A 17,033-nucleotide genomic window follows, 5' to 3' on the forward strand; every position below is an offset into this window, starting at 1 on the left:
GGGGATGGTGGTGGGCAGGGGTGGTGGTGGGCAGGGGTGGTGGTGGGCACGGGGTGGTGGTGGGCAGGGTGGTGGCGGGCAGGGGTGGTGCGCAGGGGTGGTGGTGGGCAGGGGTGGTGGTGGGCAGGGGTGGTGGTGGGCAGGGGTGGTGGTGGGCAGGGGTGGTGGGCAGGGGTGGTGGGCAGGGGTGGTGGGCAGGGGTGGTGGTGGGCAGGGGTGGTGGAGGGGGGACGGGGGTTGTAAGACGGTCCACTGGCGGGTGAAGCAGATAGATATACCCGAGATATAGACGGATATAATCCAGGAGAGTACGACAAATGCGGCATCGGAAATATATTTACTGTTACTGACCAGTGATGACTTGGATTAGCGGTAGTCTTGGCGGCGATGTGGCCATAGCGGGGGTTGCGAAACGAGTTACTTACCAAAGCTGCCGAGTTCGAATCCCAAAGCAGGCAGAAGGCGAGAAGGAAGCGGGAGCCTACCCTACCTGGCCTCCGCGCCAGCTGGTTCGTGGTGCGGCTAGGCAGCTTGCTGGCTGACGTGCACGCAAGGGCCTCCTCCCACCCCCCCACCCCAGCTAACACACACGCCCCTGACCCGACCAACCCAACCCAGCTAGCCAGCCGTGGGTGGTTAGGTGGTTAGGTGGTTAGTTGGGTAGGTAGTCCTCCTCGTGACTCCCCCCTTCCCCTCCGCCCCACACAAAATACACACAAACTGGCAACGCCGGGCAAAGGTGTACGGCACCACTCGTTATGTTCCGTCGTACCTTCTTGCAAAGCTCGGCCTGTTTTTCCGTGTCGTACTCTCCACCATTCAGCCAACCGCTCTCAATCCTCCGTCCCCGGGACTTGATGGCGGCGATCAGGGGTACCAGTCCCTCGCGAACCTGCGGGTACGACATGTTGGTTTGCGTGCACGTGTGCGTGTGTGTTTCGATGATCTGCGCGCGTGTGTGTATTTGTACTTTTTAATAATTGCCTCTCTCCCCCCGGAGCAACAATACCACCTACCGTACCCCACGTCATCATGCCGTACACACACGCACCTGCGTGAACACCTCGTCCAGGCGAGCTGACGTGGCGCCCTTCTCGTAATCGTCCAACAGCACGTCGTACACTGGCTTGGTGGGGTCGATGAGCCTTAGACATTTTTATGTAGGAAAGATGTACGAGCAGGAAAAGTACGACGATGTTGTTTAAGGGAAGCAAGCGGAGGAATGAAATCAGCACCCGGGAAGACGTGTCTCAAAACCCCAACTGCCAACACATTGATGTTCACACGCGGACTGCCCATCCTCACACACCCACACCCACATACACATACACACCCCCACCCCCACCCATCACCGCAATCATACACCTCTCCCCCGCTCCCCAAAAACCCTGTCGCCTCATTATTACCCCCATACCCTCTCCCCCCCTTCTCTTCCCCCCTCCCTCCCGTACTTGGCCTTCTCCTTGCTAATCTCGATCCACTGTTTCAAGAAAGGCGCGAACACGGAGAAGTCACTTTCCGTCCTGGCCTTCACCCACGCCTACGTGAGTCGGGGGGAGTCGGGGGGAGTCGGGGGGGGGTCGCAGTCGGGGGTTCCCGCGGGTTTCGGGTTTTAGTTTATACGCGCCGCCGTCAGAGCTATGTCGTCAAGGGGAGAACAACACACAAACACAAATATTTTTTCTCAAATTTAAAATGCCGTACTTCACTTGACGGGTAAAGTGTCTGCTACAGTCCTGAAATCGACTTTCTAATTTCTTTTTAGTTTCTAAATTAGTTTTCTATCTTTTAGATCTCAACCTAGGGTAGGGCGGTGGAAACTTAGCGGCGCACCAAGGAGGTCTCCTCCCTCTCCTCTCCATAAGGCGATGGTGGGTGCAATGCTGTACGGTTTGTGTGTGTGTGTGTGTGTGTGTATGTGTGTATGAGGGGGTTGAAGGGGAAGCCCGGGAAAGGGAGCAACCACCGCAACCGCAGACAACGCCCAACCACCAAAGAATTCTCCCAAACGCCACCACCCAGCTGCAACCGCAGCAGCACTGACATCCGTACGACTTTCACGCATATGTATGACTACGATGTCATGTCGTACAATCGAACACCATGTCGTACATACCCCATAGGCCTCGCTTTTTAGCTTCGCGATGCGCTGGGCGAGTTCCTGTGGGACCGAAATGAAGCGCAGGAGGCAGAGAAGGTGCGGGGGAGGGGTTTGATGGAGGGGGGGGGAGAAGATGAACCACAAACGAGTGAAGCTGCTGCCAGGGCAAGGGGGGGGGAGGAGGGGCAAGTATCCGCAACAGGTGATGGTGTATGTGTGTATGTGTGTGTACAAGATTGGGGTAAGGGTTTTTTACTCGGGGACAAAACAAGAGTGCAGGCAACATGTCATTAGAGATCAAAAACATCAGCAACAAATGTCGCCACTGCTGAAAGTACGGCACAGCCCAGCAAGGCGGCACAGCCAGAGCGGCGGCGAAGGAGGGAGACAAACCAACCGCCTCATCCCCCACCCCCCCACACACCGAATCCGCTCAGTGCAGAACCAACTAGAGGAGCGCAAACGACAAATGTGTCCACGTAACACACCAAGCTGTGCCTGCCTCGAGCTAACCTTCGGCAGTGCCGTACGCTTCACGTACTCCCGGGCGGCATCACGAACCACGGCAGCCTGTGTGTACGGCACCCAGCGGGATAACGTGGGGAGTGAGGGAGGGTGTGTGTTTCGGGGGGTTGTCATGGGGGGGTGGGGGAGATCTAGGGGTCTCGTTGTTTGGTGGGGCTTTGGAGAAACGTCTGTTTGACGCGAGGGAAGAGGGGAATTTGTAGATTTGATTTAAAACAAAGAATGAATGGCTGAAGTCCAAAAGCAGGATGGGGGTAGAGAGGGGAAAAACTACACAAAGGTCGTGTCAAAGGAATTAAGCGTCAACAATAGCAACATCCGAAGCACCGATTGCCGTACAAGTACAAAGCAGCACTGGGGGAGGAAATTTGAGGGGGAGAGGGAGAGAGGGGCCATTGAGTTCGTCCCGCCAGCCGACAGCTGGTCAGGACGGGGCGGTGACTGGCGCAGGAGTAGTGAATGTACGGCATCAAAACACACACACACACACACTCACCTGCACCTCGTCCAGGGTCCCCGGGGGAGCAGCCTTGAGGGAGTCCAGAAGCGCGCCCAACTGTGCGCGTGTTGTGTACGCATGTATGTGTGCGTACATTTGTATAATATTGGAAGGGAGGGGAAAACAGGGTAAACAGGGTTGGCGTGTGTGGTGTGGACAGATACACAGACAGACACAAATTTCGTGGGGATTGGAATTAGGTTCCAGAGAGATCCAGGGAGGGCGGGAGTTTTCAAACGAAGGGGGGGGAGGCAGAGGGGGCCCAGAGCGACATGTTGCTCGGGGGAGCACCAGGAGAAACCCTACGACCCACGACATACATACAGAGACGCCATACAACAAAGGGCGCAAACCCTGGAGCAAAGTGATGGATAGAAAGGAAAGAAATGCAATCGGTACGGCACGAACCTGCCGTACCGTATGCGGCGGAAATGAAGACAAGAGCAAGCAGCGCCCGACGGTCCGAAGCGGCAATAGATAGGGGCTTACAACCGCCCGGGCCACACCGATAGACATACAGACAGACGGACAGAGACGCAGCAAAGAGAATATATGGAGACACACACGAGCACAGAAGGATGCAATGCGCGATGCCGTACCTGCGGATCGGTCTCCTTGTCGTACAACACGCCCGCCAGTACGGCCTTTTGTGATCCACGGCTGGCCGCCGCTCCCGGGGGCATCATTACCTGCGTGTGTTCGGTTCGGTTCGGTTAGTTAGTTATGCGGTTATTGCCGTTAGCGGACAGGGAGGTTGTGTCGTTGGGGAAGATGTAACTGACTGCAGTGCGTGGGAACATACCAGTGCGGGACACATCGGTTGCCTGACTAGGCACTTTCTAATCCGGACTGCCTTTTGCTTTTGCTGCTGCTGCTACTGCTGCGCTTCACATTTTATGGTTTGATCCTAGAAAAAATATAGATTCGAGTCCAACATAAAAGTCTTGGGGGCGGCCATATGAGCTATGCCGTTCAGGTCCCCTCAGAACTCACTGTCGTACAATAGAGCTGGGGTCGTAAACAGCAAACGACCTACCAACGGTCTAGCGCGGTCACACACGTAAACTGCCGTACCACGGCTACAGAAAATGCACCTATCGGCGGATATACATACATACATCAGGCAGGTGGCAGGTGGCTGGCAAAGGTTAAGGCCTGGCTTCTGTTCCCGGACGACCCGGGTTCAAATCCACCTGCCGACCTCTCGGGTGTTTGAGGGGTGATGGAATGGGAGGTGGCCCCCCATCTTATGGACGGTGTAGGACGTGATAACATCAACTTGCGAGCTGACCAGGAACTAAGTTGAGGCGCCGTTGATCCGCTAGATTTGGTTGGATGCTGGTGGTGAGTTGCCGAACCCAACGAATACAATCTGAAGTCGGATGGGGTGAACGGATTAGGGTGCCCCTCTCGCAGGGGAGAGCAGGGACTACCTCGGGAAGGGGGCCGCTGGTGAAGCTTAACCACCCTGTAACGACATACATACATCAGAATTCCGTTAGGCCTATCTGTAGACCAACCCAACAAACACGCGGCTCGGTTTTTAAAGGTATGACGCCATGCGCACAGAGCGCTAATAATAACAAGCCAAGATGGCATATTCCCACAAGGGGTTTGGGACATTCGTTGGACCCACCATCTCGTCCCAATCCAGGAGTCCGCTGATGCCGTTAAGGGAGCTGATCTCCTTCAATCGCTCGCACAGCGCCTCATAGGCCTGAAACGGGTTGTAAATGCGTATTTAGAAAAGGGTCATTCGGGGCTGCATTTGGAGCACACCCACCAGCGACAGAACACCGGCTGACGCAGAGACCCCCCCGAGGGGGGAGAGAGAGAGAGAGAGGGGGGGGCAGAAAGACAGAGAGAGAGAGACAGAGAGAGAGAGGGGGGGCAGAAAGACAGAGAGAGAGAGAGACAGAGAGAGAGAGGGGGGGCAGAAAGACAGAGAGAGAGAGAGAGAGAGACAGAGAGAGAGAGGGGGGGCAGAAAGACAGAGAGAGAGAGACAGAGAGAGAGAGGGGGGGCAGAAAGACAGAGAGAGAGAGAGAGAGAGAGAGAGACAGAGAGAGAGAGGGGGGGGGCAGAAACAATTAAGTGAGATTCACGGGAAGGCAGTGAGACAGAACGCGTGTATGTGTATGTGGGGGGAAAGAGAGAAGTACTTGTAGGCGTGCGGGGAAGGGTTGAGGGTAGGGAAATAAGGGGTGAGTTATGAATGGACGAGATTCGTACAGCCCCCATCCTCACCCAAACAGTAAAGGATTTAAGAGAAACCCGCCCCTCCCTAAACACCCGTTCCCCCCGTCCCCCTTCGCCCTTCACCCAAAACCCCACCCCGTAGGAAACTCGGAAATCAGAGGCAGCCTAGACCTACAGACTGACAGACAAACAGACAATTAGACAGGCAGACTTCTAGGCAGGCGACCTAAACTCAAGCATACCAACCGACCGACTGACGGACAGACGGACAGATGGATGGAGGATGAATTGGATTTAGGCAGACCGACGGGCGGATGTCAGATAGCCGAACAGCTATTGGCATGTTCCGTGCGTCCGCCTAGCCCTTCCCCAGCCACCTCATGCAGCCCAGTCGTCTACCCCTGCCCAAGCCATCTCGTGTCGACCATCCAGTGGGTGACTCAGTGGTGGATCAGCCGGAGTAACGACCTCTCTGCTCAGTTTCCAACCTTTCCCCACATCGCCACGGCATGCCTTAGTTATCCCATCCTGCCCTGACCTCGTACCTTGGCCGGCTCCGAGGGAACAGCCGTCATGACTGCTGTCATGACTGCAGTACTGCCGCGTTGCCTGAGCTGAGAGAGCTTGCTATGGGAGCGGCTGCCCTTCCTGCCCGCAAATGCGAAGGATCGACTAGCGAGGCCCCCAGGGGCAGGTCCCAGTAACGAACCAAACGTGTTAAGATATGTAGCAGATGGGGACAGGTGAAATCCGCCACGCCAGGTAGTTGCCAGCATCAGGTCTTACGAAGGTGTGGAAGAGCTACTACCGCAAATTTCCCTCTTAGCTACCAAACCTCCAAAGGAATCCTCGATATAAATTTGCCTTCATCCGGAAGAGTGTATCTTTGGAAATTCAATACCACTGGTTTCGGTATCGGAGCTCCATACGATATGATGGCGATATGGGGAGTGTCGCACTTACATGCACACGGTTTACAATTATGTAGCTGTTTCTTGCTTGTGTTAACATTGTCAAAATAAGCCTTTGGAGCTCAAAGTAAGACAAGGGCGGGAAAATCCCGGCGGACGGCAGGGAGGTAGAGTACGTTTCGACGTTAAGCATTGACAAGACTATGCACAGCACTTTCCTGATGATGACGCACGCTGTCTCCAACGCATTTCAGAGGCCATTCATTGTTTCGGAAGCAGCTGAATTCCAGTCAGGTGATGGTTGTATTGAGTGCTGATCTTATACGAATTTTTGCAAGAGCCTACAGTAGGAGGCGCGCGCAAACGCACACTCGTGAACAGAGTGACACCCGCTGGTGAACGAGTGGATGTGCAGAAACTCGCACGGCTATGTTATCGCACAAAGCACGGATGCGGGCTGAAGGTTTCCTCAACGACTAGACGGCAAAATCGAGTGTTTAATCGTTTGCGTACGAAACATCAGCGGTTGCTCAGAGAAGCGCAAGAAGCCTATCGGGTGAACTCTCGCGTAACTGCAATAGTAACCCAATGACTTTTTGGCAGTTTATTAACTCGTCCACTCAGGAGGAGTGTCCCCTGGCAGTTGGAGCGGGTACTTCAGCGACTTGTTTGACGGTGGCACGACTGCTTCTAGGGATAAGGATGCAGAGTCTATCGTGAGCTTCACCGATGGCATGTCTAGAAGTAATGGTCGGGGTTGGGTTGTTACTACGGTTGCGTGAGGACGACGTGTGGAGCCAGCTGTTACCTCGGCACTTGTGAGCAGTGCCCGGCCCCCATCGCTGTCCACGTCCTCTGCTTCTGGCATATGCTTGGGATACGCATGTAGCGCCTCCAGCACTTGCACCCTCACTTGCTGTTTCACTGCTGTTGGCAGTTCGGCTGCTGATGGCATGGCACTGACATCCCGCCAGTAGTTGGCTATGATTTGCGGTATCCAGGCCAGGTTGCTGTCCAGTTGCCCAGTGCTGGGATCACGGAGTCTGGAGGGGCCCGGTCCAGCCCCACAATTGCTGGTCTCTTGGATAAGGGCGGTGATGGGGGTGGGAGGGGTGTCCTCCGTCACTGATCCAGATCCACCACCCCATGAGCACTTCAGTGCTGCAGCAGCAGCCTGCATGCCTTTTAGCACCACGTCCTGGGCCGCCACCGCTTCAGCCTGCCGTGCCATGTCGCGGGAATTGGCATCCAGGGTGGGCACAGCCTCCTGGACTGTGGAGGTGAGCTGTTGTATGATGTGTGAAACAGGGGGGTATATCTTTACCCGTGGCCGGTACCCTGCAAAACCCTGCCTTCCCCTGTATTTTGGGGGCACCTTCATCCGGTCACCCTAGTCAACTTCTCAGTGGATCGCTCAGGTTCAGCACCCACCACCAGCATCCAACGGAATCTGCCGGGTCAATAGCTGCCCAACTCCTTTCCTGATCGGCTCGCAGGATAACTGTATCCCAGGTCACCTCCGTCCATCAATTAGGGACGCAATACCTTCCACCAGCGGAAGGATTTTCGACTCTTGACAGGTCTCGATCCCGGGATCTCCCGGGGGCAATGGTCGCGCGTTACCAGTAGTGCCAAACCCTGTTGTATGCTGGCAGCAGGTCTGGTGTGGTGGGTGGTGGCTAGCTGGTTGAGGCAGGCCACCTGGGCTGTGAGTCGGCACTTGAACGCTAGCCACCAGTCTCTCATAGGTTTGGGCGGCTGTTCCTTTCCTGTCGGTGCATTCATGACTTGCACATTTAGCCAGTCACCCATCATGCACTTGAGGTCAGGGTGTGCAAGGAAGTGGAGGTGGAGGTGGCCCAGTAACTCCTGCCATGGTGGCTGATGCTGTGTGGCAAGGCGGATGAGCGAGAGGTGGTGATCCGAGGGAGAGTCCACATGTATTGAGGCGCCGGCCGGCGGTGATGAAGGGCTGGGTACTTCCGGCAGGTACATGTGGTCCAGCCATGAGCCCTCAGCCTGGGACGCATGGTACATGTGTGAAGTCCCAGCACTGGAGGTGCAGCACTCAGAAGTGGTCAACCATCATCGCTGTGGTGGTGGCGGCGGCCTGGAAGAGCCGGGGAGGGGCTGTGTCGCCTACCCATTTGTTGGGGCCCCCAGAGCTGTCGAGGCCTGGGTCTTCTACAAACATGTAGTCCGCTGCACCAGACGAGCAGTGTCCCATCCATGGCAGCAGTGCTCACCATGGGGACAAGGCACATTTCGCAGAGTTGTCAGTGTTGGAGTGTGGATGCACCTGGGTGGCTGGCATGGGGGAGTAGACATTGCAGATCTGCAGCTGGTGGCCACCCCACTGGGGGCTGCACACTGTGAACCAGCCATTGGGTATGTCCACGGTTGAGCGGATGGCACTTATGGCCACCAGAGGGGTGAGGTTCCACAGGACCATGATAGCCACGCTGGCTGTCTAGGGTCCTGCACTGGATCCTGAGTGTCCCCGGACAGTGCATCCAGGCTGGTGGCATCATTCCAAGGTGCTCCCAGAGCATGCTGCAGCAGGGCAAGGTCCTGATGGCTGTTATATCATGACTACAGAAAAGTACCGATCGGTGGATGCAGATCCCGTGATATGCCCAGATTACTACAGTACCTTGGCCTAGCCCATTTCAGGGTCATTGTGGATGCTGCCACCTCGTACCAGAATGACCAGCAGTCATCCCCATGGGCCCCTAATTCACCTGCCCAACACTGTTGCTCTTTTGCTTTGACTTCAACCCCGCAGTGCCCACTGTGCCATGATGAAGCTGACCTCCTGACGAGGCAAATAAAAGGGTTTGCAGATGGTTGGCCTTATGGGTTGGTGGTTTTGGGGTTTCCATCAAGTATGGTTTGCCATGTTTTTGCAAACCCCCCAAATCACCAACCGAAAAACCGAACCGCCTGTGAGCCCTGCTCCCATTACTGCCCTCATCAGGAGGTCGACTTCATTATGACACAGCAGGCACTGCGGGGGTATGGCAAGTTTAAATTAAACACAGTCATAGCCCTACTCGAATGTCTTCGAGAAACTCAAACAGCCTGTTAGCCTGCGCAACAAGGTCAGCGGTGCGCGCGCTGAATCGCCGCCTGCTTGCAGCAAACAACATTGGAGCAAACAGCATACATTTATGGGCTCGCCTCTTTCGTCAAAGCTTTTTATTACCTTTTAATCCTTAAAAAAAAGGACGATATAAAAATCCCCGCACTGCTCAGGACCCAAGGTCAAAACAAACTGCTTCGGCATTTGCCTTAGGCACGCCACATGTATCGTTACCTAGTTTTAGAAAACATGCATTACTTCTAAAACTGGTATGTGCGTTGGGCACCAAAAAATGTCCTGCATGTTTGTCGAGGCCCGTGGGTCGTACTGATGCCAGGCGTTGTCCTTTCCACTGAAGCGGCTATCCAACATGCGATATGGGGTGTTTGGCAACTATTCCGACAGCTCACAATGTTTCTCTGATATTCAAAAGTATGCCGCTCTGGAAAGCCATCTTTGAAGTCATCTAATGAAGCAAGGTCCCTAGCAGACGAAGGTGCGTTGCGGCTGCTGCCTCAGGGTCGATCAGAAGATTGACATCGATTTCTCTACGCACCTACCGAGGAGGCTCCGTCACTAGTTTTTATCCAGGACTCATCAATACCGCTGTTTACCAATCATGCCCGCGTCGCATGTCAATCCTGTCCATCACATCGCAGCAGAACACATCACATCAAATCAATTCGGTTCAATTCTGCCCCCTCACTTTTTTCCGGCTGCTGTTTGCGACCGTGGCTGTCTACCTCCCCAGGACGTAGCTCCTGGCTGCCTGCTGCTGGGATCCTACACGTTCTCTCTGCCAGCTAGTAGCTTCCCCCGACACGTTACAGCTTGCTAGCCAGCAGGACCGACCAGCTGCTGCACCATGCGCACGACCATGTAATGATCAAAGTAGCAATTGACAGAAGGAAATAATAAAAAAAAGTAAGGAAAGGGAAGGAAAGGAAAAAAGAAAGGAAGGTCGCCGCTGAGGAGAAGTTGCAGAAGGTGCGGCTGCAGATTCTCAAGTAGATCATCAACGAATGGAATAATGGTGATACGCTAGATGCTTCTCGCAACAGCTGCCGTAGCGCTCCTGGCATTCGGCGCTGGTCAGCTGCTAGGAGTCCGCCTGACTGATCCAACCGCAATCCGCCGCCAGCAGCGGCGCGCGCAGCGTCTCCTCTTGCGGCTGCTGCTGCTACTGCAACAAGAACATCTTGCGGCCCGGCAGCGAGTTCAACAGTATCACCACCAGCAACAGCAACAGGGTCAACAGCAGCGGCGTCATAAGGCCCAGCAAAGATTAGAAGATAACAAGGCGGGAGACAGGGAGCTTCACGTAGAGCCAGCGGCGGCGGCGGCGGCGGCGGCGGCGGCGGCAGCACCGCAGCAGGCGGCAGCAACAGGCCCCGTGGCCAAGGGGGGGATAGGACCGCTGACGGCGACGGCGGCGGAGACTGCAGCGATCTGCCAGGACACTACTGCCGCCGGATCGACAGACCATACGAGGCGACGGGTACGGCAGTACGGAGGTGATGATGCCGCCGGCAGCGGCCAACTTGCGGGCCTGGGTGCGTCCGTCGATGCTTCTGGCGGTCGCCGTGCTGACGGCGTCGGCGGTGATGTTGGTGCTGATTCTGACGGAGGCGGCGGCGGCAGCGGCGGCGAAGTTGCCGTCGGAATCACTGGCGCGCCGGGCATGGCTGCTGCTCAACGCCGGCGCGTTGGTATTAGCGCTGGCGGCGCCGAGGCGCGGCCTGCTCAGGGCGGATCGGCGCCTGCGGCACACGGGGCCCAAGGTAGCATGTGGCGCAGCGGGCTGATGCCCGTCACCGCCGCCGCTGTCGTACCAAGCGACGGCAACGACGACCAACTGACTAGCGATGTTGGTGCGACAGAAGTGCCTGGTAACGAGCAGAACAACCCTGAAGCTCAAGAGCCTCGGCGCGAGCTGCTCCTGCAGCACCAGCAGCACCAGCAGCACCAGCAGCACCAGCAGCAGCACCTGCAGCAGCACCAGCAGCAGCACCTGCAGCAGCACCAGCAGCAGCACCTGCAGCAGCACCAGCAGCAGGGCGGTTTCCTGTGGGGCCTACCCCGCCAAGTAGCTAGGGCAGTTCTTCGGCCCTTAGTGCACCTCCTGCTGACGGCCTCCAGCAACCCAGATATGCACGCGGATACTGCTGCCGCCAGCGGCACAGCTACAGCCGCCGTCACTAACAGCGCCGCCGTCGCCGCTCTCACTGCTGCCGGCAGCGGCGTACAGCCCGCCGGCGTCGGCGATGACGGTACGGCATCCCGGGAGCCGCCCGTGTTATCGACGATGGAGGGCATGACTCAGCGGCAGCAGCACAGGTCGGCCAGTTGCACGCCGGGGGAGTGCAGACTGGAGCACCATCGGCAGCGACGGCGACGGCGGCGGCAGGTCGTCATCATGGGCTCCTACGAGGAAGATCTTCTGGCGGCGGGCGGCCGGCTGGACAGAGGCGCCGCCGCCGCCGCCGCCGCTACCGCCGCCGCCAGCCAGGTCCCGCCGCCGCCCGCGATGGGAGCCCTCCGGACCGCTGACGTCGCGACTGACCAGCGCCATTATCAGAAGCGTATTGTTGCCGCTGCCGTCGCCGCTGCCGCCAGTACGGCCGCTGCGGGTGATGAAGCCGCAGCATGGCCTGGCGGCGCTGCGGAGCGTACGGCGCGGCATGACGTACACTTGGATCTGGATCAAGGGCCTCACCGGAGTGCAGATTGGAAGGGCCTCACCGCCGCCGCCGCCGGTAGCGGAGGAGAGCCACTGTCCAGCGCCCCCGCCGCGGCCGCCGGCGGGAGAAGCCGAGCGCTGTGGCTTCCGTCACTTCCATCACTTCCGGAACCTTCCCGGACTCACGTGATCGCTGTGACGCAGGCCAGGCCAACAGCTGCTGCTGCTGCTGCTGCTGCTGCTGCTGCTGCTGCAGGAATGGATAGCGCTACAGCCGACATCGCGAGACGGATGCCACCAGAAACTGTTGCTACTGCTACAGGTGTTCCGTCGCCACAGCAGCTTCCACCGCCACAGCCGTCATTAACGTCATCGGCGGCGGTGGCGGCGGCGATGCCAGCTTCGGGCGCCATACGTCTAGCCAATGCACCCGCCTTGCCGGACACGGCTGTTGCTGCTGCTGCTGCTGCTGCTGTAGCTGCTCCGAAGCCGTTCCCTTACGCTCCGCCGCCACTGACGCCGCCTTCGGCACCGCTTCCCATAGCCCCTGTGACACCACCAACACCACCGACAGGCCCAGCAGCGGCGGCGCCGAGGGCTCCGCGTTCTCGAGGACTCCACTCACTTATTACAGGCGTGCACAACGACGGCGACGGCATGCAGTGGGGAGCAACGGCGCCGCCGTCGCCATTGCTGGCGGCGCCACTCGCAGTAGCAGCGCCGCCGCCGGACTGCGGCCTTGCGCTGGACTGCTTTACACCCGACGTCTCGGCATCGTCGACGGCGGAGGCGCCATCATCGGCGGCGGCGGAGGCGACGGCAAAGGACGGGCGGCGACCCATGGGTCGCTCGTGGGACAGCCTCCCACACGCTCTCCTAGTAGAGATTGCGCGCCACGCAGGCGCGCCCGCGCTGCCGGAGTTGCAGCCGCGCTACGGGCCGCCGCCGCACATGCTACAGCCGCTGCCAGTTCCGTACGGCATGGACGAGCTGTTCCGTGAACTGTCCCTTGGCAATACTAGTGGTGGCGGCGGCTGCGGAGGAGGAGGGAGAGGAAGGCATGGTGAAATGGACGTGGAGAAAGAGGGCCACGCGGCGGCGGCGGCGGCGGCGGCGTTGCGGGTGGCACTGACGGCGGCGGCGGCGGCTGCTCGGCGGGTGGCAGCGCCGTCGCCGCCTGCTGCGACGCTGGCGGCGCTGCGGCTGGTCTGTCGGCGCATGCGGCGAGCGGTGGATGAGAGCGTTGAGGTGCTGTGTCCGCGGCACTGGCCACATCGTCTGGTCGGGTGGGTGGGTGAGGGGGCGGATGTGATGTGATGTGATGGGTACAAGCAGGAATGATGGCGCTAGTTATTTAGGAGGTTTAAAATGTACGGTGTACGATGTATGGAAACGGTAGCTGCCGCCGCTCTCACAGCAACCGTTCAGTCCAGATTGAGGCTTGAGTTTGATGTGTGGGACAGGGGGGCATGTCTTCACCCTGTGGCCGCTACCCGGCGAAACCCGATTTTCGGGGCACCCTCATCCAGTCACCCCAGTCCAAAAACTTCTCAGTAGATCGCTCAGGTTCCGCACCCACCACCAGCATCCAACGGAATCTGCCGGGTCGACTGCAGCTCAACTCCATTCCTGGTCAGCTCGCACGATCACTTTATTTCATGTCACCACCGTCCATCGACTAGGGACACTCTGACAAACCGTCGATCCCGGGGATTTCCGGGGACAACAATGTGTGCTATGTCTATTGTGCCAGCAAATCAAATAGAAGATTTATCTCTCGACGACGATGGGACTCGAACCCACAACCCTCAGATCCGAAGTCTGATGCGCTATCCATTGCGCCACGTCTCCTAGGATGATATATGCAAATTGTGTCTCTGTATGTTTGATATCTACTTGGTTTATCCGTCTGTGTTTTTCCCCTCCCCCCACTCTCAGTCTTGAGCGGTTCCCCCGTCTTCGGCGTCTAGACCTGGGCGCACTGGGCCCGGACCCGGCACCTCTCAGCCGTCTGGCGGGACTGTTGAAACACCTAGCTGCCGTACCAATGGCACCCCCCGCATCGTCACCGCCGCCGCCGCCGCCGCCATCACGGCCATCACCACCACCACCACCACCACCACCAGCAATAGCTGCTCCTGAAGGGGAGGGACGAGGAGGAGGAGGAGGGCAGGGGAGGCCGCCAGCGTCGCCGCCGGCGCCAGCCAGGGCCGCCGGCGCCGCAGTCGACGGCGTCGCCTCCGCTGACGACGACGGAGCCGTCAGACAAGCGGTAGTCGAACTTGGCCCCCAGATGGGCGGCGGCGGCGGCGACCACGCTCCTGCGACGGCGCTTAACGCTGCGCAGCAGCAACGGCAGCAGCGGGATTTACGGCAGCGGCGGCGGCGGCGACAGCAGGGCATGGTGGCGGCGCCGCCACCGGCGGCTGCGGGTTTATTGGCTGCACGGCTGAGTCTGCAGCATTTGACGTTAAGCAAGGAATGTCTGGTGGTAGCGGGGTGAGAAGGGCGGGAGGGGGGGAAAGGGAAGGACGGGGAAGGTAGGAATTGGGTGAAGGTAAGAAATGTGGGGTGGGGTGGGATGGAGGGAAAAACACAACATGTGTGGTGCCGGTGGTTGCAATAGACCGTTGGATGTGTTTTGCCGTACTGGGTGAGGGTGGATTAGCTTCGTTTGTGGCTTTGAGGGCCCCTACATACCTTCTCCCTGTACGGCATAGCCAAATCCGGTACGTCCAAAATTAAACCCTATTCGCAGCGTTTTGCGCTTCCCTCACCCCCTTCACCACTCTTCACACCTTCCCAACGACCTCTTCACACTTCATCTAAGGACCAGCTGGTAACATTAGCTGGTAACATCTGCTAACCACGTCTTAACAACCGCTAACTGCTAACTACTAACGACCTCTGAACGAACTCTTAAGACTAACCGTCTAACAAGCGTTAGAGGAGTCCGAACATTTTCGTGTTCTTCCTCTGAAGCCCAACCAACCGCGAAATTTACCACCCCGCCGCCGCCACCCCGCCGCCGCCACCCCGCCACCGCCACTCACCGTCAATCCTCGGGCGGGGGAACTGTACATCAGCCGCTTGATGTACGACATCATCGGCACTTCGGTCAGCGGAGCCAAGGCCGTACTTACCGTACCTGCGGGTCTAGGAGAACTGACGGCGCTTCGAAGCCTGGCGATTGTACGGGCAAACACCGCCGCCGCCACCAGCGGCGACTGCGGAAGCCGCGGCATGTCGTACAGTAGCGGCTATCACACCTGGCGGCCTATGACGCCGGAAGCCTGGCGGGAGGCTGTGACGCGGGCGCGGCGGCGAGCGTTGGACGAGACACTGTACGGCAATGGGGATGAGGAGTTGGACGAGCACGGGCACGAGGTCACAACAGCAGCACATCCCATACGCCAGCGCCTAGCGGCAGTAGCCGCTACAGCCGCCGCCGCCGCCGCCGCCAGGGGCACGTCAGCCGACGGCGTCAGCGGCATCCCCGCTGCCGCTGCCGCTGCCGCTGCCGACGCCGACGCCGACGCGGCGGATCGGAACCTCCGAGAGGCGGCGGCGGTAGCGGCGGCGACCGCTGAGATGCTCCGCGCCAGCTGGGGCCCAGGAAACATCTGTACGGCGCCGCTGGACGAGCAAGACGTCTGCGTGCCGTACGGCGGCGGCGGAGAGCGACAGCTGCTAGAGGAGCCTGGTCGTACACCGGGGCTGCCGCCGGCAGCTGCTTCCGGCGGCGACTTTGCCCCAAGAGACGACGACGGCGAAGCTGGCGGCGGCGGCGGCGGCGGCGGCGGCGGCGGGCTGTGGGGTCAGACCACTCGCTGCGATCGGTTGCGTATCCGGTTACGAGACGAGGTACGAGAAACGTAACGCAAATCACTCATAAATGCGCCGACGACGTGTTTTAGTTCTGTAAACTTATATGGCATAAGGGAGTTGCGACTTGAAAGATAGGGCAGCAAATCCAGGGATTCAAACCGCCCAATTTGAAATCCCGAACCCCCAAATTTGGATTCCAAACCACCCGTAATCACCATTCTACACCTGTGGATACATCCAGATATACCGGGATCTCTGGATTCTAACGGTAATAACCGTCCCCAACGGCCGCAGGTAAGTCGACTAGTTCGTCTGGAGCAGCTGGAAGTGTGGGACGTGGAGCGGCCCTTGGCCTTCCTAACTCACATGGCTCCGTTGTCAATTGCCGCCGCCGCCGCCACCGCCGCTGCCAGCGGCGCCGCTCCGGACTTCCTTCCCGCCGCGCCGCCAGCAGTAGCAGCCGTACAACAGCCGCCAGCGGGTGGTCCGCCTGCGGCTCAGCTCCCGCATCAGGCGGCGCATTTGCTGCTACAGCCGACGGATAATGGTGACGGCGGCGGCGGCGGCGGTAACACGGTGTTGCGGCGGCTTGCGCTGTACGGCAATGCAAGCAGCTCCGGAACCACCGACGAGGCGGATCTGCGCTGCATGCGGTCGTTGAGGGAGCTTGTGTTGGGGGAGGCGAAGGCGACGGCGGTGGCGGCCCTTGCACGAGCGGTGCGTATGTGTGCGCGCGCGCGCGCGTGTGTGTGTGTGTGTGTGTGTGTTTTGGGGGGGCGGGGAGAGGGGGAGGGCGGGGTAATATGTCTTCTAGGGCGCGGGAGGAAGGCAAAGAGAGGGCAAGGGGGCGGCGTGCCGGGTTGTGTATGTACGGCACCTTCCGGTTCATCAAAGGACGGGTGTTGACGTTGGCGATACAGTACAGAACGATTTGTAATTTTTTCATCGGAACCTATGAGGAGGAGATGAGGAGGAGATGAGGAAACGTTCCTCCGAAATCAGGGGAGAATTTGAATTGGAGCAATCGCAGCTTGCGCGACAGTTGACAGTTGACAGTTGGTTAGCTGGGGCCCAAAGTGGGGCGCGTTCTTCAGATTGCAGCACTAACCTCCGCCAGATGCGCTTCCACATTGTGGTGTGCTGCCATCACTCGGGCCTACACTGTGGGCTCACTTAGGGCTCCAGTTAGCCGCCAGTCTTCCCTCCCC

General features: G+C 58.6%; 3 protein-coding genes across 3 annotated transcripts in view; 1 reads left to right on the top strand and 2 right to left on the bottom strand.

Annotated features, from left to right (window-relative positions):
• Positions 1 to 5,911, bottom strand: part of VOLCADRAFT_108221 (uncharacterized protein) — a gene marked incomplete at its 5' end in the record, with an annotated part of 11,721 nt that extends 5,810 nt beyond the window's left edge. The window contains 9 exons of the mRNA XM_002958586.1: positions 773 to 892; positions 1,052 to 1,145; positions 1,452 to 1,540; positions 2,117 to 2,161; positions 2,615 to 2,671; positions 3,123 to 3,182; positions 3,725 to 3,814; positions 4,762 to 4,842; positions 5,870 to 5,911. Of these exons, the coding sequence (XP_002958632.1) occupies positions 773 to 892; positions 1,052 to 1,145; positions 1,452 to 1,540; positions 2,117 to 2,161; positions 2,615 to 2,671; positions 3,123 to 3,182; positions 3,725 to 3,814; positions 4,762 to 4,842; positions 5,870 to 5,911 (678 nt within the window). The remainder of the gene's footprint in view (positions 1 to 772; positions 893 to 1,051; positions 1,146 to 1,451; positions 1,541 to 2,116; positions 2,162 to 2,614; positions 2,672 to 3,122; positions 3,183 to 3,724; positions 3,815 to 4,761; positions 4,843 to 5,869) is intronic.
• Positions 5,912 to 6,842: 931 nt separating this feature from the next.
• Positions 6,843 to 8,687, bottom strand: VOLCADRAFT_99911 (uncharacterized protein; the record flags this gene model as incomplete). The annotated part of the gene is made up of 3 exons (XM_002958587.1): positions 6,843 to 7,507; positions 8,055 to 8,122; positions 8,482 to 8,687. 3 exons carry the CDS (start codon positions 8,685 to 8,687, stop codon positions 6,843 to 6,845), a joined length of 939 nt encoding a protein of 312 aa, XP_002958633.1.
• A 1,675-nt stretch (positions 8,688 to 10,362) lies between these two features.
• VOLCADRAFT_99912 (uncharacterized protein) overlaps positions 10,363 to 17,033 on the top strand; it is a gene marked incomplete at both ends in the record, with an annotated part of 13,673 nt that continues 7,002 nt past the window's right edge. Inside the window, 6 exons of the mRNA XM_002958573.1 lie at positions 10,363 to 11,188; positions 11,465 to 12,073; positions 12,572 to 13,283; positions 13,936 to 14,269; positions 14,980 to 15,861; positions 16,120 to 16,546. Coding sequence (XP_002958619.1) covers positions 10,363 to 11,188; positions 11,465 to 12,073; positions 12,572 to 13,283; positions 13,936 to 14,269; positions 14,980 to 15,861; positions 16,120 to 16,546 — 3,790 coding nt within the window. The remainder of the gene's footprint in view (positions 11,189 to 11,464; positions 12,074 to 12,571; positions 13,284 to 13,935; positions 14,270 to 14,979; positions 15,862 to 16,119; positions 16,547 to 17,033) is intronic.

Source organism: Volvox carteri (assembly GCF_000143455.1).
Source record: "Volvox carteri f. nagariensis unplaced genomic scaffold VOLCAscaffold_99, whole genome shotgun sequence".
Taxonomy (NCBI): domain Eukaryota; kingdom Viridiplantae; phylum Chlorophyta; class Chlorophyceae; order Chlamydomonadales; family Volvocaceae; genus Volvox; species Volvox carteri.